Source organism: Odocoileus virginianus, chromosome 4, assembly GCF_023699985.2.
Source record: "Odocoileus virginianus isolate 20LAN1187 ecotype Illinois chromosome 4, Ovbor_1.2, whole genome shotgun sequence".
Lineage (NCBI taxonomy): Eukaryota > Metazoa > Chordata > Mammalia > Artiodactyla > Cervidae > Odocoileus > Odocoileus virginianus.
Genome location: NC_069677.1, coordinates 22,525,771 through 22,551,063, shown reverse-complemented (window position 1 = coordinate 22,551,063; position 25,293 = coordinate 22,525,771). Strand labels below are relative to the sequence as shown.

At 40.4% G+C, this 25,293-nt stretch overlaps 1 protein-coding gene, 1 long non-coding RNA gene and 4 other non-coding genes across 10 annotated transcripts; 5 read left to right on the top strand and 1 right to left on the bottom strand.

Annotated features, from left to right (window-relative positions):
* Positions 1 to 2,842: 2,842 nt before the first annotated feature.
* On the bottom strand, positions 2,843 to 18,984 carry LOC139034742 (uncharacterized). The gene is made up of 3 exons (XR_011487259.1): positions 18,646 to 18,984; positions 11,143 to 11,274; positions 2,843 to 4,861 (listed from the first exon to the last, which is right to left on the bottom strand). It is a non-coding gene; the product is annotated as an uncharacterized lncRNA (long non-coding RNA).
* A 91-nt stretch (positions 18,985 to 19,075) lies between these two features.
* Positions 19,076 to 25,278, top strand: EIF4A2 (eukaryotic translation initiation factor 4A2). Of its 5 annotated transcripts, none has more exons than XR_011487258.1 (12): positions 19,114 to 19,157; positions 19,951 to 19,999; positions 20,090 to 20,222; positions 20,516 to 20,655; positions 21,429 to 21,597; positions 21,692 to 21,801; positions 22,019 to 22,162; positions 22,462 to 22,599; positions 22,848 to 22,937; positions 23,298 to 23,377; positions 23,817 to 23,923; positions 24,636 to 24,734. XR_011487258.1 is itself a non-coding variant. In XM_070466262.1 (11 exons), the coding sequence occupies exons 1-11, from the start codon at positions 19,129 to 19,131 to the stop codon at positions 24,778 to 24,780; spliced, it is 1,224 nt and encodes a 407-aa protein (XP_070322363.1). In that variant the 5' UTR covers positions 19,076 to 19,128; the 3' UTR covers positions 24,781 to 25,278. The 5 variants fall into 5 exon arrangements, 3 of the variants coding, with proteins under 3 accessions (XP_070322363.1, XP_070322362.1, XP_070322364.1); XR_011487257.1 differs by having other exon boundaries at positions 23,817 to 23,927; XM_070466262.1 differs by lacking the exon at positions 23,817 to 23,923 and having other exon boundaries at positions 19,076 to 19,157; positions 19,954 to 19,999; positions 24,636 to 25,278.
* On the top strand, positions 20,345 to 20,413 carry LOC139034945 (small nucleolar RNA SNORD2). The gene has a single exon (XR_011487513.1). It is a non-coding gene; the product is annotated as a small nucleolar RNA SNORD2 (small nucleolar RNA).
* On the top strand, positions 22,197 to 22,372 carry LOC139034941 (small nucleolar RNA SNORA81). The gene has a single exon (XR_011487509.1). It is a non-coding gene; the product is annotated as a small nucleolar RNA SNORA81 (small nucleolar RNA).
* On the top strand, positions 22,651 to 22,782 carry LOC139034915 (small nucleolar RNA SNORA63). The gene has a single exon (XR_011487486.1). It is a non-coding gene; the product is annotated as a small nucleolar RNA SNORA63 (small nucleolar RNA).
* LOC139034927 (small nucleolar RNA SNORA4) lies at positions 22,964 to 23,103 on the top strand. Its single transcript, XR_011487496.1, has one exon. It is a non-coding gene; the product is annotated as a small nucleolar RNA SNORA4 (small nucleolar RNA).
* Positions 25,279 to 25,293: the final 15 nt, after the last annotated feature.

Genomic DNA, 25,293 nt, shown 5'->3' with positions numbered 1-25,293 from the left:
TAAGATTTTACTCTAATTTCAGCCAACAAGCTAGTCTTCCTGTTTCATGGACGTTGGGAGAAAATATAAGATGCCTGGGTCAGAGTCAGTATTCTTCCCAGCAACCCAGCACTTTATCAGTCCCCTATGTGCCAGTGTCCACGAGTGACACAAAGACGGTCAGGATGTACCTGCATTGCCCATATAGTGGGCTGCATGGACAAGAGAGGAAACCTGAGTTTAAAGAACACAAATATTTCACAGTGAGTAGTAAGACCATCTAACCTTTATACTGGAGGGGGACATTATCATGATGGGCAATAAATAAAACACACCCTTTGCTCTGGAGGGAGAAACAATTTCTATTTCCTGGTTGTTCACTGTACAGACATCTTTGAAAGATAGTCCAGAACAAAGGAAATCATTGCTTCTGCTCTTAGGATGTGGAGAATCCTGAGAAACCCATGGAGAATGGTCTCCCAACACAGAGATAAATAAACAATGAAATGCATAGTTCCTACATAATACCTATGCATGGTTTTATACATGTATTCTCATTTATGCATGAACACTTTTTTCTTCAGAATACTCAAGATAAAAGAGCATGTGCATGCCTGTCGCTCAGTCATGTCCAACTCTCTGAAACTCCATGGACTATAGCCCATCAGGCCCCTCTGTCCCTGGGATTTCCCAGGCAAGAATACTGGAGTGGATTGCCATTTCTTTCTCCAGGTGATCTTCCCAACCCAGGGATCGAAACTGCATCTCCTCTCCTGCATTGCAGGCAGATTCTTTACCTGATGAGCCATTATATACACAAACATCAAATGATGATATACTTGATAAAGTTGTTTTAAGAGCTGGAGTTTGAAAGCTTAAAGTATTGTTATTTAAACTTTGATGACTGTATCGTTGTGTGAGCGCATATGTGCATATCCAAGTTATATTAAGGTTAATAATTTTAAAAAATATATATAACAGAGGAGACTTGTTTAGGAAAGGAAAATTGATGTCTGGGTATATCATTTATTGTCAACATGAAGCAGGTGGAAGTTCTTTTCCTAAATTAAATTCTGACATGGGAGCAAAAATTGTCACACCTCTGTGTGTGCCCTCTCTTCCTTTCCCAAGTATGTCAATATTTATACTGATCCTTGGGGTGCTTTTGAGTACTTCATGATTGCACCCAGGTTCCTCACTGCTAAAAGAATTATATTTTCCACTGTTACCTCTCTATGGCTCTTATAAAATATCCATTTTTAATTTTCAGTCACTTTTGCCATTATTTTTATCAACTGTCCAGGCTCTTTGGGCCACCTTCTCATATATCATTTCTACAACTTAACCCCATATTCAGGAGGTTTGGGCACTCACAGGATATCATTTTCACCCCGACCATCTTTGTTGCTCCCCAGAGTAACCAAGATTGACTCCCTTATCTCGCTCAGGTCAGCATTTGCCAACAAGAAAGGGAGTCCAGGAGTGAATGGGCCTGATTTATATGCTGTCTTTTTTCCAGAATTGCTCCAGAGTCTCGTAAAAGCTGTCCTTTTTTTGGTCAGCACTTCAATGTTGAAAACGATGGTAAGAGGCAGCATTCCTCCCCTCCTTGGGAACTCAGTGAAGAGTTGTTAACATGAGCATGCTCTCATGATTGTGAGCCTCTCTTTAGGAAACATGGAAACAGCACACATAGAAAGGTGACACGATGATTATTTGAAAAAAGACTTCTAAAAAATAGTTTATTTCCAGGTTTGGAACATTCTGCCTGTTAATAATAGCTAGATACACTTCACTGGGTAGATTGTAAAAAAAGTTTTGTTTTAAGCCTCCACATATATATAGTAATGCCTTCACTGATTCTGCCATCTTAGATTAGTCAAGGGTGATGTTAAAATATAAATTTCAAAGAAGAAAAAGGAGAAGAGGAGGAGAAAGAGAAAAGGAGAAGGCAGGAAGGAAGGACCAACCCATTGGTTAAAGATTGTGAAAAACCTGGGTTAAAGTGGCCAGAAATACTGCCCATACCCAAGAAGCAAGTAGCAGAGGTTACCTCTGGGGAGAGGAATATGAATTACCATCTACTTTTGTTCTTTTGCATTTTGTACCATGTGTATAACTGCCTATCAAAAAATTCATATAATAATGCTCTTCCAGATTATAAGGTCACATATATGATCCTTGAACTACACTTAATACAGATATAACTGCACATGTGCAAATAATGATGGGGCAAAGCTGTTCACGGCAGCATTGTGTGTAATAGCAAATGATGGGAAGTATCTAAATGTCCACCAAGGGGATCAGTGAGATAAACTGCTTACATTCATATAATGAGATACAATGCAGACCCCAGAAAGGATCAAGAAGGCTGTTATGCACATATATGGACTCCGTATCTCCAAAATATGTTAAAAAAAACAAAAGATTCAGAAAAGTAAATGAAGCTATCATTTTCTATAAAATAGACATGCATTTTCTTACTTATGTGTTAACAAATATATCTAAAGGATACAGAATAATAATAATATTGGTTGAATCTGGGGAGAAAATTAGCTAGCAGTAAGACAAGAGTGCTGAGCACCGAAAAATTAATGCTTTTGAACTATGGTGTTGGAGAAGACTCTTGAGGGTCCCTTGGACTGCAAGGAGATCCAACCAGTCCATCCTGAAGGATATCAGTCCTGGGTGTTCATTGGAAGGACTGATGCTGAAGCTGAAACTCCAATACTTTGGCCACCTCATGCAAAGAGTTGACTCACTGGAAAAGACCCTGATGCTGGGAGGGATTGGGGGCAGGAGGAGAAGGGGACAACAGAGGATGAGGTGGCTGGATGGCATCACCAACTCGATGGGCATGAGTTTGAGTAAACTCTGGGAGTTTGTGATGGACAGGGAGGCCTGGCGTGCTGAGATTCATGGGGTTGCAAAGAGTCGGACACGACTGAGCAACTGAACTGAACTGAAGACAAGAGTAATAGGATGGCTCGTCACTGCATACACTTTCATACCTTTTAAACTTTAAATCTTGTAAATATGTTGCTTATTCAAAATTATAAAAATAAAAACTTATAGAAGAGGGTAAGAGTGAAACGTTACCAATTTAAAAAAAAACCTCATCCATAGACATTTTATATACCTCCACCAAATTTCATTTGGTATCCAAATAAAATCCATTTAGACTATCTCTGAAATTATCCCAAGACTGAGAAATAGAAAGAACATGGCAATTGAACTATTCTGTAGAGACAAAGGAGGAACCCAAGTAATTTCCCACAGATGAAAACTTTTTGATGTATAAGTATACATATACCAGAGTGCTCTTCCTATGCATTTCTTTAAACTTTTAAAATTGTGACATAATTTTAGGCTTACAGAAGAATTATAAAATAACACAGATAGTTCTTGACACCACTGTTCACCCAGCTTCCCCTAATGTACACATCTTGCATAATCATATCACAATTATCACAGATAAGAAATTAGCATTAGTACAGTACTACACCACAGACTTCATTCTGACTTCTGTGAGCATTCAAACTATGTTTCAAAACTTACTTGATTCAAAAATCAAGCCATTAAGAACATAAACACTTCTTTCTGTTACACAGCAAAATAAATTGTAGTTTTTGTCTTTAGATTTTAACTTTCGTCACAAATATTTTTGCAAACGTTCAGAATAACTAGATAGTATTCTGAAGATTTTTAAATATTTGTTTTTGTGTACTACGAGAGGTTCCCAGGTGGCCTTAGTGGTAAAGAACCACCTGCCAACGAAGGAGACATATGAGATGTGGGTTCAGTCCCTAGGTGGGAAGATTCCCTGAGAAAGGGTATGGCAACCCACTCCAGTATTCTTGCCTGGAGAATCCTAAGGACGGGAGTCTGGTGGGCTACAGTCCACGGGGTGTCACAGGGTCGGACATGACTGAAGCGGCTGAGCACGCATACATGTGTACAATAAGACAAACTGAATTCATACTGAAAAAAGTGGCATCTGCAGAATTGTGGATTTAGCTTAAGAGACTTAAATTATGGCCTGAAAGGTTGCTCGTGTTTTATTAATTGATCATAAGGTTTTACTAGACAAAAAGTTTGTGAATTATCCACTTAATTGAAGAGGTTTTCATTCCATTCTTGAGTCTATCATGAAAAGCAGTGGTTCTCAAAGTGCGGTTCTCGGACCATCAACATTACCTGGGAGCTTGTGAGAACATGCAAATTTCCAGCAATCTGTGTTTTACCAAGCCCTGGGTAATTCTGAAGGTTAAACTTTAAAAATCTCTGATTAGAAGTGTTTTAATGACTAAAAAGAGGGAGAAGGAGAAGGGAGGAACTAATAGAGAACAGAAAAGTCTCAGTGGAACATTCAACTGGCCTGCTTGTTAACGGGAAGGTTTGGTTCAAACTTGTCTCCAAGTACTTCATTTCTTTTAAATATATTCTTACCTTTGCTATGCATCAGCGTTTCACCTTTGACTTGAGTAAGTTGGTTCCAAAGACTACAAAACGAGTAATGTAGAACCTCTACATTGATGATATTTTCTGCCAGAAATATATTTGATCACTTTCTCACTAGGAAATAACTACAGGTGGTCCTCATTTTGCACAGTTCTGATATCCACAGATTTCAGTCACAGTGGTCTAAATTAAGACCTGCCCCCAACAGCACCACGCAAACTTCAGTTACCACAGGACATTACCTGCAATGACATAGTACAAACTTCACCATCCTCAAAGCACTAGGGAAATAAAAGATGTGCATCAAGATCTGGAGCCAATCACATCCATTCTTTCAAAGTCTGTAGAAGACTAGTCACCATGAATCTGTTATTCAGTATGAAGTTGCTGTTTTGTCTTCCAGTGATAAAATCCACCTGACCTATTACAAAAGTGAATGGCGGAAAGAGAGAATTGTTTAAGAGAGATGAAAGTGCAGCCAAAAAAATGAAAGGTGAAATTGGAAATGATTAAGATGTTTATACCACTGCATCTAGACATGCAGCCAGGGTAATTTTGTGAAGGTGAACTTAGTGACATAAATGAGGAAAGTGGTTGTTACACCAAGGATAAAGACGTGCCAGTCAAAGTGATATCTGCAAAAATCTTTACACTGAAAAACCCTCAAAGAGATTTTGCAACACTGAAATCACTAAAGATAAAATATTATGAACAAAAATAAGTTGTCAAATTTACTCCCCTGAGAGCAGAGGACAAGTGGATTGGTGAACCTTTAGGCAGTTAGGAGCTGAAAAATTATGTAGTAAGTTGGAAATATTTTAGCTCAGAGATTGTTGTATCTCGTATAAATTACTTTTGCGGATGGACAATCTAGTCACAATCAAGCCAAGAAGAGGACTATATCCCAGGACACAAGTTTGCAGAAGCTCCAAGAACTGTTGCACTGGCCTAGAGTTAGAGATGTATTTTTATACAATCTTGAGACAAAGAATTTATGGAACACATTGACAGTTCAGCATTGTACATCAAGTTCATCAGAGGTGTTTAGTTATATGTGTACAGAGTGAGCCTTTGATCAACGTGACCCCTTTTGGGGATTAAAAAGAATATTAATCTTAAAATTACAATGCTGGTGTCTAAAGAAAGAGTCCATTTTTCTCAAAGGTTGATGACATTGTCCTGCTTTGAGGAGGTCTGGTTAATGTATCATGCAGGTGATGCACATTGGGAAATGCCCATCACAAATCAGGCATTTTTTTTTTTTTAATGTCTTCATTCGATTGTCTTGCCATAGAAAAATTTATGATTTTTCCTCATCACATTCATCATCTAAAGTTTGACTGCTTGATGCTTGTCATTTTAGTAAGTTACTGGTCTGGTGATAAAGTAATTGTCTTTTTGTTTTCTAAAAGATATAAATACTTGTGAACTTGCTAAGTGAGAAAGGAATTTTGGCTCTTCTCCCACATTTGTGGTAAAGAAGGAAGGGGAAGAGCAAAAGGAGAGGACACTGGAGCAGAGAGAGGGGGAAGCTGGAGAAGAAGGCGGGGGCTCTGTTTACCCACACGCCCACAGTCCTCTACGCTGACCACCCGATTTCAAGTACACCTTCAGGCGGGCCCTAGATCCAGAGACCTACTTTTTTTGAAGAGTAAACTTCCAGACTAGCCAGAGTAAAGGAGAAAAAGTTGCCTAACTACATGGAGTAGGGAAGGACTTATTTTTCTTTTTTTCTCATTTAACTTCACATTTATTCCCATTATCTTCAGCTGGGAAAGGAAAAAGTCATTGAGTGTATAGAACTGCAGTATTTTGTCATCTTTCAGATAGAATTGGGATCCAGTTTCTAATGTCCTTTTAAGTTCAGGATCTGAATCAGAGTCAGAGGAGGTTGACTGTAGCTGGAGGCTGGGGGGATGCAAAAAACAGCAGGGGACAGGAATGTAGTCGACCTTGGAGGACTCCTGTTCCAGTGCTCCCATCCGGGTACCTGAGGATGCTCCATGTAGACCATATACAGGGGGGCGGCGGGGAGGGCACAGCAGCTCTCCAAAGGGAGTATGCTTGGCACAGACCTGGGACTGGTATTCAGGAGGTGAGAGGCTGGTCACATGTACAGAGGGAGGACCCGAGGAGACACTGTCCAACCATCTGTATCCCAGGATCCTGCGAAGGGACCTCTTCATCAAGACAGGACTGGCTGGGGCTTGCTCCTTGACCTAATGGATACTGGAGCATAAATCCTGTAAACTTCTGAGCTTCTGGAGACACTGTTGCCACTCTTCTTTATGCCCCTGGGCTTGAGACCCTGGGCGATTGCTTTCGGTCACACCTGAGTCTTCCTCAGACCACTTTACTTTCTGGGAATTCCCATTTTTCTAGGAAACTTCAATTTAACAATCACTCTTAAGGTTTAATTAACTGGTCTGTTGGCTTTTCTGATCCCTGGGTTTACTTTTCCTCATTTACTTCTTGTGGGGTTGCCAGTGATTTCAGCCTAAAGTGTCACTTTCTCTGTTTTTATTCCTGAGTTTTCTCTGTAACCGCAGAGTTCTAATCCAGGGTCAGCAAAGAAAGCTGGTGTCTGGGGTCTTTTAAGCATGAGCCACTGCCTGAACTGCTTGCTTGGCCCTTCCTCTGCTCCACACCCTGAGTTTTCAGTTTGTTTGACCTCACACAGTCAGGCCAAACATGAACCTTCAGGTTCAGGCACACAAACCTGGGTTTGGCCACACTGGCACTTATTCTGGGCTCCTGGAATTCAGCAGAGCCTGGAGGTGACTGAGGGTAGAATGTGCTTGCTCCTCTTTGCTCTGGCACTTTCTGTTTTTCAACAGACTTTCAACCAGTGTTCATGTTTTAATCTCACATCCCCATAAGAACATGGCCCTACCAATTTCTTAGTCTTTTGATTGCTCTGCAATATAATTGAAGTTGCTTATCAACTTCAGAGTGGGGAACCACTCTGAATTTAGGACTAAACTTTCTCCCATCTGCTAATTTGCTCATGATTTTCCCATTTGTTTTCCAATTTAAGTTTAGTGGGCTGTTGTCTCTTTTCCCATTTTCTTGAGTGTTTAAGTCTTTTCAACAAGATTTTTACCATTATTTTAATGAGCTTTCAAGAGATGGCAGAGGTTAACTACCAGCATTCTAACTTTAACCAAAAATCAAGACTTAAATAATATAGGGACAAAGGTCCCCATTTGAAGGAGGAGGGTGGGGTGGAGGAAAGGTGGGGCCACTGATACCCTTAGGAGTCTAACAATCTACCTAGATCCACAAACTATTTAGCAGTTGCCTGAACTGAAACCTCAGTTCCCACTAGTTAGCCTAATGGATCACCCAGGGGAACTTATCACTATTCCCTCAAGGAATGCATTCAAATGCAAGCATTTTGAAGTAAATTATTTAATCTCTCTAATCTCTGTACCTTTCAATTCCTCCACATTTTTTTTTTTTTTTTTTTTTTTTGCCTTTAGGAATCAGGGTCATAGAAGGAAGGCAACTCAAATTGGTGACTGCAGCCATGAAATTAAAAGATGCTTTCTCCTTGGAAGAAAAGCTATGACCAACCTAGACAGCATATTAAAAAGAGGAGATATTACTTTACCGACAAAAGTCTGTTTAGTCAAAGCTATGTTTTTTCCAGTAGTCATGTATGGATGTGAGAGTTGGACCATAAAGAAAGCTGAGCATTGAGGAATTGATGCTTTTGAACTGTGGTGTTGGAGAAGACTCTTGAGAGTTCCTTGGACTGCAAGGAGATCAAACCAGTCAATCCTAAAGGAAATCAGTCCTGAATATTCATTGGAAAGAGTCAGACATGACTGAGCGACTGAACTGAACTGATTCATTAAAAGGACTGATGCTGAAGCTCTAATATTTTGGCCACCTGATGTGAAGAACTTATTCATTGGAAAAGACCTTGATGTTAGGAAAGATTGAAGGCAGGAGGAGAAGGGGATGACAGAGGATAAGATGATTGGTTGGCATCACCAACTCAATGAACACGAGTTTGAGCAAGATCCGGGAGATGGTGAAGGACAGAAGCCTGGTGTGCTGCAGTCCATGGGGTTGCAAAGAGTTGGACACGACTGAGCGACTGAAGGACAACAAGGAAAATGTAGTAATTACTCCTCAATCTGTACTTTGTTGAGAGTCTATCCCTCAGTGATTCCTACTGTCTACAAGTATCCCTCTATCTTATCAAATACCTTTGGGCAGATTAATCTAAACTTATATAAGAATACACTCCCTGACTCTACTTTTTAACTTCAGCATCTCATTTTTTAGTTCATTTGATAGATTTTCCTTTCAGTGAGTCTAACAGGTTGAGCAGCTAATCCTGAATCAAAGCAAGAAAAACAGGAAGCATTCCACTGAAGGCCCGAGAGTTTCTGCTTTTCCCCTTCTTGGGCCGGACAGGAAGTTCAGTCCAAGCAGATTTTTGTTGTTGTTTTTAATTTCTTTATTTTGGGCTGCGCTGGATCTTCGTTGCTGTGCAAGGGCTTTTCTCTCGTGGCGAATGGGGTTCACTCGCTAGCTGTGGTGCACTGGCTTCTCATTGCCGTGGCAATTATAGTGGAGCACGGGCTCTAGGCAAGCCAGCTTCAGTAGTTGGGGCCCATGGGCTTAGCTGCTCCACAGCATGTGGGATTTTCCCAGACCAGGGATTAACTCATGTTCCCTGCATCTGTAGATGGATTATTAACCACTAGACCACCAGGGAAGTCCCTAGAGCAGTTTTGAGGTGTATTTAGAGTTAAATCTATTAGAATCATTTTTTTTTTTCCCCCCAAACTTGTACAGTGAACAGAAAGACAGCTAAACACAGGGTCTGGGTTTTTTCAACAACTGAACTGAAGAGACATCAGGTTATAGAGAAAGATAGGTCATATTAAATGAAGGCTATTAAAGTTCAACAACAATTTAAGTGAACGAATTCTATTTTCTACTGCAAACATATTCTGTAGATTAAAGAAACACTGCAAAGTGTTTGCTTTGCAAAAGAAGGGTGTTTAAACGTGAATGATCAGCTCAGGAAAAACAAGTAGCAGTGGACATATCAGGACAATTTTGGGTATTTCTTACTGAATGTAACAAGAGACAGAGCCTTATAAATTACAATTAAGTAAGACTTTTCCTCTGATGCTCTGGTCTGCTTATTCATGATATCACCAGATTGTACATACTTCTAGTTCTTGCCTTCTTAATGAAGAGGATGATGGTCAGCCTAATACTCTGAAAATTTCAAGTATTTAACATAATAGGTTGACTGTACCCCCTCTTCCAAAGCTTATTCAATGACACTACAGCCTATATAATTTCTTTTCTTGGGATCATCTGTAAGTATAAAAATTTACCTTTCCAAAGGATTTTGAAGGAAAAGAAAAATAGAAGCTTCTAGCAAGCAAAGGTGGAGAAGGCAATGGCACCCCACTCCAGTACTCTTTCCTGGAGAGTCCCACGGATGGCGGAGCCTGGTAGGCTGCCGTCTTTGGGGTCACACAGAGTTGGACACAACTAAAGCGACTTAGCAGCAGTAGTAGCAGCAACAAGCAAAGGGCACTATGCCTTGACCACCTTCTCTTTTCAGACTCAAAGGCCTTCCCAAACAGTTAGTGTAACTAGGTCAGGGAACACCAGCTAGTTATGCATCACCTCAGCCTCTCTATGGGAGTCAGGAAGATGGCAAAGTTGTCCCCCCACTTTTTAAGTCTTATTAATATAATTTTAAAAATCTTTCATCAGAAACAACTGATGATTAATATTTATCTGGCTAGTCATCAATTTTAGCTGGCCTTTCATTCAGAATTCAAAACTGGAAACCATGATCTAATTTCCCTCTGCCATGGTCTGGCTAATGGCTATAGATTTCATAGGTCTACAATCCATCTGAAACAGTGTATCCCAAACAGAAAAGTTCAGATGAACTATATTGATTCACAGTATTTATTTTTATTTTTTAGTAATTATTTTATTTAATATTCATTTGGCCACATCAGGTCTTAGCTGCGGCATGTGGGATCTAGTTCCCTGACCAGGGATTGAACCTGGGGACCCCCTGCATTGGGAGTACGAGTCTTAACCACTGGATCACCAGGCAAGTCCCCACAGGTAATTATTTTAATCAGTATTAGAAAATACAACAAATTAAACCTGTGATTTAACTCAAGAAAAGTAAATGTAAATTGACTTATAAAAAAAATTAGGTAAATAACTCATATGGTACTCAAGTATGGTAAAAATCATGAAGCCTGAACAGTTGAAGAATGGCTGGATTTATTCCAAGGAAATGAAGTCTTTAAACTGCCACTTCACTTCGAGGTCTACTGCACCCCAGCTCCAGATGCACGGATTGGACCTAAGGAGCACCACTATCCAGCCCATGCTCTAGGCCCACTTTTAAATGTGGGCAAATTCACCATACAAAATTCACAAACAGCATCAGCAGAAGTAACAGCTCCAAAGCCGTGGTGATATTGGATGGAGCAGTGAACAAGAGGAAAACGCTGAGCTTTGATCCTTAATGTAGTAGGGTTAGGAGAAATTTTCTTTTTCAAATGTCCTTTATTGTTTAAAAATTATTGTTGGTGCAACAAAAAAGTAAGATAAAAGATTGCAAGTAGAACTGAGTTTGTTTTACAGTCCAGATAGTTTAAAACAGCTTATTAAAAGCACTCTTATGTAATGACTTACCTGGTGGTCTGTCTGGTGGCTAAGACTCCATGCTTTTAATGCAGGGGGCCTGGATTAGATCCCTGGTCAGGGACCTAGATCTCACAGGTGCAACTAAAGATCCTACGTACTGCAGCTTGCAGCAACTAAGACCTGGTGCAAAGAAATAAAAACAAATCTTTTTTTAAAAAGCACCTTTATGTAAATCATCATTTTAGTAAATAAATGCAGGCCTACAAATCCAGAGGACAGAAATGGTCATATAAGCTAAAGGGGACAGACATCAGGATGTATCCTTTTTGAATATGAATAGCAGGAGTAGTTTTAATCTTTAAAAGAAATTTTAAAGAGTAATTTAAACAGCATATTAACATTACAAATCACTATAGGAAATTGATAATATTCCTTGATCTCTGTAGTTCTACTATTTATTCTTATTCACTCATTCATTCAAAAATACTTAAGTGCTTACTATATGTGTAAGGAATTACTGCCAGCAGCGAAAAACAAACAAACACTTTGTGTCATTGGTCCTTGGTTTGTTTAACCTAAGAATAAAAGAAGCAAAAAAAAAAAAAAATCATTTTGCCATTTTTGGACTAAAACTCACAACTTCTTAGAAACTTTTCAACTTTATTCTAATAATGTCTTTACTGTCTCCTCTTGGTTCTTACTTTATACACTATTCAACAAAGCTGATTGGTCATTGTGGCAGGCAGAAAAATGTTCCCCAAATATGTCTACATCCTAATCCCCCAAACCTGTGACTATGTTATCTTACATAGCAAAAGAGACTGTTCAGGTGTGATTAAATTAAAGGTCCCAAGGTGGAGGGATTATTCTGGATTATCCAGGTGGACCCACTGGAACCACAAGTCCTTATATGAGGAAAGGAAGAAGGTCAAGAGTTAGAGCAGATGTGACAATAATGGAAGCAAAGGGATGTGGCCAGGAGCCAAGGAATATGGGCAGCCTCTAGAAGGTGGGAAAGGAAAAAACAGATTTTTCCCTAAGACCTCCAGAAGGACCAGAGACAGACAGCTCTGCTGACAATTTGATTTTAGGACTGCCAGGGAATTCTCACTGAGTTTACTTTTTGAAGAGCCACCATAAGCAGCAATGTACAAGGGTTTCAGTTTCTCCCAACCCTTGCCAGCACTTGTTATTTTCTGTGCTGTTGCTGTTTTTTTTAAATCATGGCTATTCTAACGGCTGTGAAGTGCCATCTCCTTGTGCTTTTGATTGCATTTCGCTAGTGATCAGCGATAATGAGCATTTTTTCACATGGTTATTAGATCTTATTTAAATCTTTTGTTTTAGCTGGCTTTCTCTGACACTGCTCTGGCACCACCTCTATTGCCAGGAGATGAAAGTCCAGTTCCCCAATAGCCTCAGGGGACAGCTGAGGGCGGTGCCCCTTGTTACTCTTGGGCAGGACTGGGAATTCCAGCTCCCAGGTGCTCTCCACCAGCACAGTGACAAGTGACCTTGTTGCCACTGTGAGATGGCGAGCATCCTCATATTCTGAATTGCTACCACCTCAATGAGGAGAAAACAGTGCCTTGGTTAATGCCTGCTGGGTATGGAAGTGCAGGCTTCCCTGAGGTCTCTGTGACACCACAGTAGTGGTGGTGGGAATACCAAGGTGCCCCATGAGTCTTGTGGGGGTGGAAGCATAGGCTTCCCCCTTGGCCTCTGCTGGTGTGGCTGTGAGTAGGACCACAGTTTAGTTTCTTCTTTGGTGTTTGGCTGGAATAGATTATTGTCTGAAGCTTTTCTGTCTTCCCAGGATGCCCCTTTTCTTCAGCTTCTGGCTAGAAGGAGCAGACTTTTGCTGGACCTTGTTTTTGATCTGTTGCCTGTTAGCTTTTCTGGGTTGCTGACTTCTTCATTTCCAACTGGGGACATATGATGCAAGAGGAAAACCCAGGGAACTTACCACCAAATCCATCTCCAAGTTCCTAGTTTCTCTACCTCTCAGTGTTCTTGGGTTTGCTGTATATATAACATGCAGGGGTTTGACTTGTAGTAAGTGGAAGAAATAAGGAAAGCGTGTCTATTCTCTCTTCCCAGAAGAGACTAACTAATGTGCATGGCATATAACTTATTAACCAATCTCATTTTGGCAGGCATTTAAGTTGTCTCAAAATAATGAGGAAAGGAATGTGCACTGAGGAGAGTGGGGGTGGGGAAGGAGACGACAGGTGGGCAAGAGGGACAGAGTTTTGGGTTCTGGTGCTATTACATGCCCAGCCTAAAACTCTTAACTGGAATTGCTGGGTCAAAGGACGTATGCAATCTAATTCTTCATACTGCTAAAATAGCCTCAAAAATATTACACTAAACTCCCAACAACATAAGAGTATGTTTTCTCACCAAGTATTATAAAGTTTTGTAATCTTTAATCACCTGATTGAAAATTGTTCTCTTAAGTTGTTTGTATGTGCTCTTTCACTTTCTCAATTGGATCCAAAGCAAGAATTGTGCCCCATTTAATTTTCTTGGTGTCTGCAAGGACCCAGCACTATGTCACATACCATACTAGTTGTTTATTTGTTGTTAATGCTTTCAGCCGGGAGAAACATCAATAACCTCAGATATGCAGATGACACCACCCTTATGGCAGAAAGTGAAGAATTAAAGAGCCTCTTGATGAAAGTGAAAGAGGAGAGTGAAAAACTTGGTTTAAACTTAACATTCAGAAAACTAAGATCAGGGCATCCAGTCCTATCACTTCGTGGCAAATAGACTGGAAACAATGGAAACAGTGACAGACTTTATTTTCTTAGATTCTAAAATCAAGATGGTTATGGCAGTCATGAAATTAAAAGACGCTTGCTCCTTGGAAGAAAATCTATGACCGACCTAGACAGCATATCAAAGAGCAGAGACATTACTTTGCCAACAAAGGTCTGTCTAGTCAAAGCTATGGTTTTTCCAGTAGTCATATACGAATATGAGAGTTGGACCATAAAGAAAGCTGAGTGTCAAAGAATTGATGCTTTTGAAATGTGGTGTTGGAAAAGACTCTTGAGAGTCCCTTGGAATGCAAGGAGATTCAACCAGTCCATCCTAAAGGAAATCAGTCCTGAATATTCATTGGAAGGACTGATGCTGAAGCTGAAACTCCAATACTTTGGCCACCTGATGCAAAGAACTGACTCATTTGAAAAGACCCTGATGCTAGGAAAGACTGAGGCAGGAGGAGAAGGGGACGACACAGGACAAGATGGTTGGATGGTATCACCGACTTAATGGACATGAGTTTGAGCAAGCTCTGGGAGATGGTGATGGACAGGGAAGCCTGGCATGCTACAGACCATGGGGTCAGAGTTGGACACAACTGAGTGACTGAACTGAACTGAACTGAATGCTTTTAGCAGTTTAAATAAAGGATTTGAGCTGATAATACAGAACTCTGACCAAGTTTCATTTCTTCAAATAAAACATAAATTTTCAAAAGTTTTTAAAAGCAGGTTTCTGTCAAAGTGTTGTCTATCATTGTTTAGTTGCTAAGTTGTGTCCAACTCTTGCAACCCCATGGACTGAGCCTGCCCGGCTCCTCTGTCATGGGGTTTTTCCCGGGAAAGAATACTGGAGTAGGCTGCCATTTCCTCCCCCTGGGGATCTTCCTGACTCAGGGATCAAAACCACATCTCCTGCTTGGCAGGCAGATTCTTCACCACTGAGTCACCTGGGAAACTGTTTTGTTTTTAGACTAACTATGATCAAAATCACACAGGGGTAATGGGTGATTCTAACACCGCCTAACCTGAAGGATTGGGGAAGATGCTTTGCCACCTACATGTAATATTCTTGCCAAAAATATTGAAGACAAATCTTTAATAAGGAAATGATCAGATAAATTAAAAGTGAGGGACATTCTAAAACTAAGAAACAAAACAAACTGGCCTGGAATCTTCAAAAATGTCAGTATTATGACAGACATGAAAAACAGCCAAACCAGATTTATGAGGTCATAAGACACACAAGCACACACTACACACACATACAATGTATACACATATATATGTAATAGAATTTCTGATGAGAAAATCCTAGATATTTGTTTTTAAGGTCACAAAGTAAATTACTGGGACATTTGAGAAATGTTGAATATAGATAGTTTTATAGTTATTGTCACATCAACAGTAAATTTGGGAGTATAATGATACTTTTATGCTTTTTTTTTTTAAATATTGTTACTTTGGTGTTTTGTTATTTTTCTGGCCATACCGTTGTGGCATGTGGGATCTAGTTCCCGGATGGGGGATCAAACCTGTGACCCCCTGCATTGGGAGCATGGAGTCTTAACCACTGGACCACCAGGGAAGTCCCACTTTTGTGCTTTTATGAAAAGAGTATCATTGTTTTTAGGATGTAGTGCTGAAGCATTAGGACTGAAGAGTCACTACTATGTCTGTGACTTTCAGAAGTTAAGAAAACGTCATGGATGAATAGGAGAGAAAACAGATGTAGTGAACTGTTAATTGGTGTGACAAACATTTGGCATTTGTTGCATTTTCTTGCAACTTTTCTTTAGGTTTAGAATTTTCCAAAACAAAAAGCTGGCCTCAGATTAGATCTACTGGATCTGGGTTGGGAGTGTGGAGTCCACGTAATCTGCATTTCAGATAGCTCTTCCTATTGATTTTTACCCATATCATGGTTTAAGATGTATTGATTTGAAGTACAACAATGTATCTTTATTTCAGTTTTTATAAGGGTAGAGCTAGAAAAACCTCCATATCTTGATTACACAATAGAATTTAATAACCTGGATTAATGAATATAAACTTGTCCTTGTTCAACACCCCATTCCATGGTCCTCCTCAATTTTTTCCATTTTTCAACTCTATTAATATCTTTACCTATCTTCACATACACGGTTTTAAAAGTCATTGTGGAGGGCAATTCCCTGGTGGTCCTGTGGTTCAGTTCAGTTCAGTCGCTCAGCCGTGTCTGACTCTTTGCCACCCCATGAATCGCAGCACGCCAGGCCTCCCTGTCCTTCACCAACTCCTGGTCCTGTGGTTAGGACTTAGTAATTTCAGTGCCAAAGGCCCAGGTTCAATCTATGGTCAGGGAACTAAGATCCCACAAGCTGAGCAGCAAAGGAAAAAAAAGTTATTGTGAAGAATGCGGCAGTGAGTGCCACTGTCCAAAGTGCTTCAGTGGACACTGTCGCCATTCAAGCAGAATCTAGCCTCTTAATTTCCTCCAGTAACCAAATAATAAAGACGCACTGTTCCTGTCCAGCTCAAGGTGTTCCTGTCCAGCTCAAGGCAATTCTTTCTAAACACTTAAATTATAGATGGATGTATTATCTTGTGTGTTTACTAAATAATACACGATATTAATAAGTAATAAATGAATTAAAGATCCAAAGTGAAAGTTATCCAGTTATGCCTGATTCTTTGTGACCCCTTGGATAGCCTGCCAGGCTCCTCTGTCCATGGACTTCTCCAGGCAAGAATAATGGAGTGGGCAGCCATTCCCTTCTCCGAGGGATCCTACTGACCCAGGGATCAAACCCGACTCCCCTGCGTTGTAGGCAGATGCTGTACCACCTGAGCCAGACAAGTCCAAAAGATCCAAACACACCTTAACAAACTTTTGTGTATCAATAGCTTACCAAGACATTCCTTTAAATGCATAGCTGTTACTTAAAAATCAACTGAGGCCTTAAACTAATGTTAGATTGGCAAGAAGGCACACAATGTAGTTGTTGTTGAATCATGAGAATACTTGGTCCTTTCTATAGGGTGACATCACCCAACATAAAGCATACTCTTTTAATGTTTTGTTACTGTTTTTTCATGTTATACTGACAAATCCATACTAATTCCTTGATTCCTCTGAACATTGACTTAAAATTGCTAGATGGATTTACAATTGTGGCTCACAAAGGGATAGAAGCCCAGGTTTGGTATATTTGCAGTATAAATAGCCTCCTACATTCCAGTTTAGCAAAGAAGCAGTTTGTAGTTAACTTAAAGACGGCCATCTAATTTTAGATCTTGGGTAAGTAAAAAAGTTTAACAGTATGCTCTGTGTTGATATGCAAAGTTCAAGTGTCTGTTTTGTTTGGGTCTTTATCTCATTTTTTACTTATTAATGTTATTGAGTAAGCACTTGAAAATGTAGTAAACACAGCATTTATTTGAAATACATTTTAGACTTGCAGGGTATGTGGGTCTGGATTTTTGCTGAATTTTAGATTAAGGAGCTTTCTTACCTTAAAACCCCTTGAGCAACTGTGACCTAAAACTAGAGCTTTAGTCCTTGATTATTTCCTGTTAAGATACTCTGGAAATCCTCCACAGCATGTAACAGTAGTGCTAAACCTAAGGAAATCACTCAACAATTAGGTGTTAATTGTTGAGTGACTTCCCCCATGGTTGACTGATTCACCGTAAAGACTCAAGTGAGACTTAACTGTTGGCCATATTTCTAATTAAGTATTTTCTTCCGTTTCCTGGATCCCAGGAGATTTTTAGTAGGTTTTGGATGAGCCAACAAGGACCTCTGACCTCCATTCTCAGAGAATGCCTGGCATTATTTCAAATCTGGATTTGAACATTATAAAGGGATGGATTGGGAGCGAAATCCCTGGATGGAGGGCCAAGTACACTTTGTCATCTGGGTATAAGTTTTTGTCACAATTTCCAGCTTGATAATTTTCTAAAAAATAATTGTTTTAAGAAAAAAATGGTATTTAGAACCAACTAAGTTGAATATAATACACAAATATAGAAAGTTGAGTCATTTTTTCTAGTTATCATACTTTAGGCTGTCCTGCTAAAATATTTTCTTGCGTATTCGTGCTATCTTGCGGTATGAGTGGGACTATATTTTAAAGTTAGATGACAATATACTATTCTCTTTGTTTTTATTAACGAGTCTGGGTTAGGGCTACATTTGGAAAACCTCTGGAGCTTTACGAATCATGGAGCCTATTTAAGCAGCAAGGATTATATTGCTCAGTTTCAATAAATCAACATTCATTATATATAAGCAGTTACAATTCAAAAACCCTTTAGGGGAAAAAAAAAAAAAAAAGACCAGAACCAAAAGCTATGTAATTCCAAAGCCGCATGGAGCTGTACCTGCCACGGAAGTATCCATTTAAATTCTTGCGTTTCAAGGAATATTACCTATATTTGCAAAAGTTTACAGTGATTTTATCTGCCATTTCTCACGCTTGTTAAAATATTATAAGCATTGTATTAAAGAGAGAATGAGAAAAGACCAGAGGCAACATGACAAGAATGGAGGTGGCTACCCCAGAGATATGTGCAGAGCACACAATTTCTTTTCACCCTGCACGATATACGCTAAACGGGACCTTCCAGGACATGTTGGGTGGCCGACATTTTCCGAAGCAGTAATTTCACACAGTCAAGGTCTGCAGGCTGTTAAATGCTCCGGCGAAACGCCAGGAGGCTCTTCATCTTCAAGTTAGGTAGCGGTGGGAACAGGCGGAATAACCCGAGTCCCCTCCAGTGCAGCGTATAGACTTGCCTGCCTCTCCGACACGGAGCGCCGCGGGATTGGCGATTTTGGCCCCACTAACCGGCGGGGAAGCCGGGGGAGCCCAGAGCCCTGGGCACCCCAGATTTCCGCCTCTCGGTCCTGTCCAGCGCCCCAGCTGCCTCTGCTTCGGGGAGGCGGAAACCCCGTAGGAACAGGGCGGGCCGGGAGAGCGGTCGGCCCACCACTTGCTGCAATATTCTTCCGCTGCAGAGCAAAGAGTTCCAACCTTCCCCAGGGTCCTGGGATTCTCAGCAGCCCTGTAATATCGGCAAATAACCTCATTTGGGATTTAACACCGATTTGCTTAGGATATTTTCTGAGATAAGCACTTTAGGGTCACAATTTTCTGGCTGACCGAAGCGCGAAGGGAAAATTCCTCCGCAGAAAACGGGTTCCGGCCGCGAGCCTATAAAAAACGGGTGGCGCGGCCGGGCTGTCTTTTCAGTCCGGCACTGAGTGGTTCTTCGGATCATGTCTGGTGGCTCCGCGGATTATAACAGGTACGGCGCTTCATCGGTGGTGCTCTGTGGTGTAGGTTCTAAGACGCCGGTGGAGATTGTAATAGGTGGCCAGGAGGCAGGGAATCCTGGCTTTTATTGCCTTGGGGTACAGTACCCCACTGTCCTTCGAGAAGCTTCCATAGTGGGTAGGGCCTAGGTTGTGGGATAAGAGTATGAAAACGGGGTGGTAAAAGAGTGTGTTTTCCCCAAATATGCCTTGAAATCGCGGCAGTTGCCCCTGTCTCTGCGGAGCCCAGCGTTTAGTGGAAGCCATGGCGCAGTCCGCAAGTCGGTACAGTGTAATTGGGGCCCGAAGCTTTATTCGAGGACAACCGCGCGGTTTGGGAGCGCTAGAAGATAGGTTCGGGTAAGGGCAGGACGGCGGCGGCTAGAGGCCGGGCCGGCCACACGTTCCCGGCTAACCGTTAGCAAGGCCTTGCCCGGCCTTGGCCCGCGTCAATCACCCCGGCTTGCGCAGTGTTAGGGGCGGAGCTCGGCGCGTGGAGCTCTCGCGAGATGGTCCGTGGCCGAGAGGGGAGCGCCCGGCGCTCGGGCCTGGGGGGAAGGGCCTGCGTCCGTAGGGTTTCCGGGCGTCCCTGGTTCCTAACCTTTGAGTGGCGTGCAGTATGTCGGGTGCTCTGCGGCACCATCGTTTTTTAATCGTTTAGAAAGTTTACACGTGCGTGGGAAGGCGACCGGGTGAGACTGGTTATGAAAAGGCTTTTATCCTCCTGAATGTGCAGTTTTGGGGTTGTGAGGAAGGGATGTTCTCTAACTACAGTATTTTTGTCAGCAGAGAACATGGCGGCCCAGAGGGAATGGACCCCGATGGTGTCATCGAGGTAAGAAATAGATGTGGAATTTGGAACGTTGGAAAAGTGGGTTGGTTCATCGCATTTATTCCTTTACTTTTTTTTTTTTTTAACTTTCAGAGCAACTGGAATGAGATTGTTGATAACTTTGATGATATGAACTTAAAGGAGTCTCTTCTTCGGGGCATCTATGCTTATGGTTTTGAGAAGCCATCAGCTATTCAGCAGAGAGCTATTATTCCATGTATTAAAGGTAAAAGAACTTGCTGACCCTTCTTAAAAATGAGTTAACTGTTAAACATGGACCTGGATCTTTTTCCCCTCTAATATGGGAAAATTACCTTTTGGGGAACTAGCACTTATTTGTATTCCATAAAGTGAAATGATGGCAATCATCTTTCGGGACTGACCTGAAATGAAGAGAATACTCATTGCTGATCACTTTTATTGTTTGGGCATAATTCATGTTCCAAATGGAATACATGGTGTGAACTAGAAGTAACGGTTTGATGTGGGATCGGTAAATATGTATCCTACTTTTTTTAGGGTATGATGTGATTGCTCAAGCTCAGTCAGGTACTGGCAAGACAGCCACATTTGCTATTTCCATCCTGCAACAGTTGGAGATTGAGTTCAAGGAGACCCAAGCACTAGTATTGGCCCCCACCAGAGAACTGGCTCAACAGGTATTGATAGTGTAGTTGAAAAAAACTGCTTGCGTGTTGCATAGGTTTCAGGTTTCACAACTGTGAAGAATTTAAAGCTTAGTATAAATTTGTCCTATAGAGCCCTCCTTTTAACTGTCCATGCATGCAGGGAGTTTTGTTGAAAGCTAGACAGGAACTGGGTGTGCAGGTATGGTTTGCAGGGTTGTGTAACAGACTGAGAAACTGGAGGTTTCTGTTCAGGGTGGACTAGACCCGTTTTCATTTTTAAGTTTGAATGCAGTTGTGCAACATGAAAACTGCAGTGACATGTTCTCCTTTGACAGTCTCAGTAGTTTGTGATACATCTGTTGCATGCTGCGTTTTCAAAGCTCACTGCTCTATTGGCTTTGAAGTAAAGCCTTGCTAATGTACCTGTAGGCTTTATTAAGACCAAGATTGTTAAGTTGCAGTACCCTTCGGGGATAAATATTAACTTCCAGCTAAAACTGCTACTTTTTTAAATCACTACTTACACTTTCTTACACAGTGAAGGATAGTGGAGGAAGTATTTTTTGTTATTTACCTAGCTGGTACCTGGGGCATTAGGATTCAAAGTTTGATGAGGCACAAGATGTTTTCACAAAAGTTTATTTTGAGGTAGTTAGATTGGTCTGCATTTTAAGCTTGGAAGTAGTTAAGTGCTGTGCATGCATTAAAGCTTTTTGCAGACCAGATACTTGCCATTATGCTTTCAAAGTTTAGTCACAAGCCTGTAATTCTGCAGGATAATAATTAAGGCTTTTGGCTTTCAGATCCAAAAGGTAATTCTGGCACTTGGAGATTATATGGGAGCAACTTGTCATGCCTGCATTGGTGGAACAAATGTTCGAAATGAAATGCAAAAACTGCAGGCTGAAGCACCACATATTGTTGTTGGAACACCAGGGAGAGTGTTTGATATGTTAAACAGAAGATATCTCTGTAAGTATTGCTGATGAGTAAAGTTTTTACTATAATAAAGCAAATAGTATGCCTGAGAATTTAGATATGATGGCATGACTTTATTTTTTAACAGCTCCAAAATGGATCAAAATGTTCGTTTTGGATGAAGCAGATGAAATGCTGAGCCGAGGGTTTAAGGATCAAATCTATGAGATTTTCCAAAAATTAAATACTAGTATTCAGGTGAGCTTTATTTCAGTTTCCTAAAATTGCAGGAGATTAAACACAGGCACTATTAGAGTTGAAGTGTTTTGTGTCATTCCCCCTACTTAACAGCAACTGATGGATAACTATTTCTATCTGGTATAATTCCATGTTCAGAGGCGCTTGATTTCAAAACGTTTTGTCTTGAATATTGTGAAAGTTGTGCTAACTACGTGTGACAACGTATCTTTTTAAGGTGGTGTTGCTTTCTGCCACAATGCCAACAGATGTGTTGGAAGTGACCAAAAAATTCATGAGAGATCCAATTCGAATTTTGGTGAAAAAGGAAGAATTGACCCTTGAAGGAATCAAACAGTTTTATATTAATGTTGAAAGAGAGGTAATTTTTCTAATTGTTAAAAAGTTAGGTTTTTACCTTCTTGTATAAGCACTGTGCTAAAATTACAGAAACCAAGATAACCTTGGTTTTTGTAATAATGCTAGCAGAGTATACACAAGAAGAAGAGGAACTGCACTAGATTGTAAAGACTGGGGTGGACCTCTTTCTTAATGTCCAGTGTCCTTTGTCTTAAGATTTGGTGCAATATGTCTTTAGACCAATCTAATAAATGAGTCTTTAAAGAATGTAAGTTGGAAACAATTGTTGTGACTGTTAACTTTCTCTTTGCATTACTGTAGGAATGGAAGTTGGATACACTTTGTGACTTGTACGAGACACTGACAATTACACAGGCTGTCATTTTTCTCAATACAAGGCGCAAGGTGGACTGGCTCACAGAGAAAATGCATGCCAGGGACTTCACAGTTTCTGCCCTGGTAAGAGGTATTCTAACCTAGTAATGGTAATTGAAGCCTCTGCTTTCACTCAAGCAGGATTTAGACTACAATATAGCTGCTAAGTGCTGTGTTGTCGTTCCCCCTGCTAAAAATAAAGTTGTTTCTTTACTATACCTGTCTGCTATGCTTCAGTAGCAGCCAGGGACGCTTGGTCTCATACATGCTGATAAAGTTAAGTTAGTAATTTGATTGGTGATTCTTGAATTAATAGGTTTGTTACTTTGCAGCATGGTGACATGGACCAGAAAGAAAGAGATGTTATTATGAGGGAATTTCGATCAGGGTCAAGCCGTGTTTTGATCACTACTGACTTGTTGGTGAGTCTTTTAATGTTCTTTTTAAACCACCAAAAAGTTTGTTATTGGGGGAAGGTTTCCTAATGGCCTTTACCACCTTCGGGCTATTTGGGAGAACAAAGAAGGCCACGCTCCACAGTGAGCTATACCACTTAGTATAGTTCATTACTATTTTGTGGCCTACATCACACGGACTGTAGCCCACCAGGCTCCTCTGCCCAGGGATTTGCCCAGCAAGAATATAGGAGTGGGTTGCCATTTTCTTCTCCAGGGGACCTCAGGAATTGAACCCACATCTTTTTTTTTTTTTTTTTATTGCTGAGCCACTAGGGAAGCCCCTATATTACATAGAATTTGAACATCATTATCACTGTATTTCAGGCTCGTGGAATTGATGTGCAACAAGTGTCATTGGTTATAAACTATGATCTACCTACCAATCGTGAAAACTATATTCACAGGTGAGTAGATGGCATCTTGGCTTAGTAATGTATTGGTGTAACTCATTGCTTTTCTACTGACTAAATTGTCTGAAAGGTAACTTCAAATCAGGGAATTAAGTATTAAGACATAGTAACTTGGTAGGATATAATTAAAACTGTACTTGGGAAGATTGTGCACAGTGGGAAAACAGTTGTGAATGTTGCCCAAATCGTGGACTCTACATACAGATCAGGTTGTTTTAGATCTGTTGGTCTTAGCTTATTTTTGAGCTTTATTTTTAGTGATGCTCTTGTGTCCATGTGCTTTTCTTGGTGATTCCTCTATAGTTGGGATTTTCTTGGTGTTGTCTGGTAGCAATTTGAGCAGTCCCTGGTTTAGTTATAGTGGCTTTATCCCTAAGTAAATTGAATTGTACTTTGTTATATGATGTAAAAAAAGACTTTTTAAAAAATACAGGAGTCGATAGCAGCAGTTGATGACGAGATGGCACTCAGAAACGGCGTTGACGTAATTTAGGACGTGGAATCATAAGCGAAACAGCACACTGTTTGAATAAAGAGCGAGTCGGTATTTATACTTGTTTTTTTTTTGTCATGATTATTTGATATTTTAACATGCTCCAGCTAAGGCATTTTGTGTATTAGCCTATTAGGTGGTTTGTATTGTCTGGTTTCTATCAGGAAGGTTAAAGAGATGTTTTGGAGGTAAACACGTTTGAGTAATTTGAGTTACAACGTGTGAAACTGAGCAAAAAAGCAGTGATAAGTTTGGGTTACCATACCAAATACTTGTTTTCCCACTGGAAAAAGTTGTTAAGTTTTAGACAGTAGTTAACCTTGCAGCATTTGTATTTGCAGTTTACAGTTCCAGAAGTGCGTCGAAATGGATTACATAACTTCTTTGCTTTATCCCTGGTGTTTGACATCTGTCCCAGGCCGACATCTGCTCTTGGCTGGCCCACTTTGGTATGGGCTTTAAATTCACTACCCCAAACACAATACTGTCATCTGCTTTAAAAAAAAAAAGTAATGCTCAAAACACCTGATAAAATCTCATTTTGCAGCCAGACAAGCCTTGAATCCTTTTGGCACTAACTGCAGAGGAAGATTTTTTTCTCTAGATATTGAGCAGCTAGTGCTCCAATTAGAAGCACGAACTATAACCTTGATAAGTAAACAGCAGCTGATGGTTAACAAGTGGATCATCATGTTCAGTAGTTCATGCAGCATGTGAGAAGTAATATATTCTAATGACTGATTTCTTTTCCTCACACAGAATTGGCAGAGGGGGTCGATTTGGGAGGAAAGGTGTGGCTATAAACTTTGTTACTGAAGAAGACAAGAGGATTCTTCGTGACATTGAGACTTTCTACAATACTACAGTGGAGGAAATGCCAATGAATGTGGCCGACCTTATTTAATTCCTGGGATGAGATAGTTTTGAATGCAGTGCTCGCTGTTGCTGAATAGGCGATCACAACGTGCATTGTGCTTCTTTCTTTGGGAATATTTGAATCTTGTCTCAATGCTCATAACGGATCAGAAATACAGATTTTGATAGCAAAGCGACATTAGTCGTGAGCTCTTGTGAGGAAAGTCATTGGCTTTATCCTCTTTAGAGTTAGACTGTTGGGGTGGGTATAAAAGATGGGGTCTGTAAAATCTTTCTTTCTTAGAAATTTATTTCCTAGTTCTGTAGAAATGGTTGTATTAGATGTTCTCTATCATTTAATAATATACTTGTGGACTAAAAGATATAAGTGCTGTATAAAATCAGCCAATTATGTTAAACTAGCGTATCTGCCTTTATTGTGTTTGTCATTAGCCTGAATAGAAAGGCCTTTAAAATTGATTTTTTTTTTAGCATTTGAATGCATTTTGTTTGGTATTATATTTATTCAATAAAGTATTTAATTAGTGCTAAGTGTGAACTG

Bases quoted from the DNA above. Each gene is read 5' to 3' on its own strand.
- EIF4A2 (XM_070466261.1), top strand. From the start codon at position 19,129: ATGTCTGGTGGCTCCGCGGATTATAACAG. The intron at 22,163-22,461 runs GTAATTTTTCTA...GCATTACTGTAG, and splicing joins ATATTAATGTTGAAAGAGAG to GAATGGAAGTTGGATACACT. The intron at 22,600-22,847 runs GTAAGAGGTATT...GTTACTTTGCAG, and splicing joins ACTTCACAGTTTCTGCCCTG to CATGGTGACATGGACCAGAA.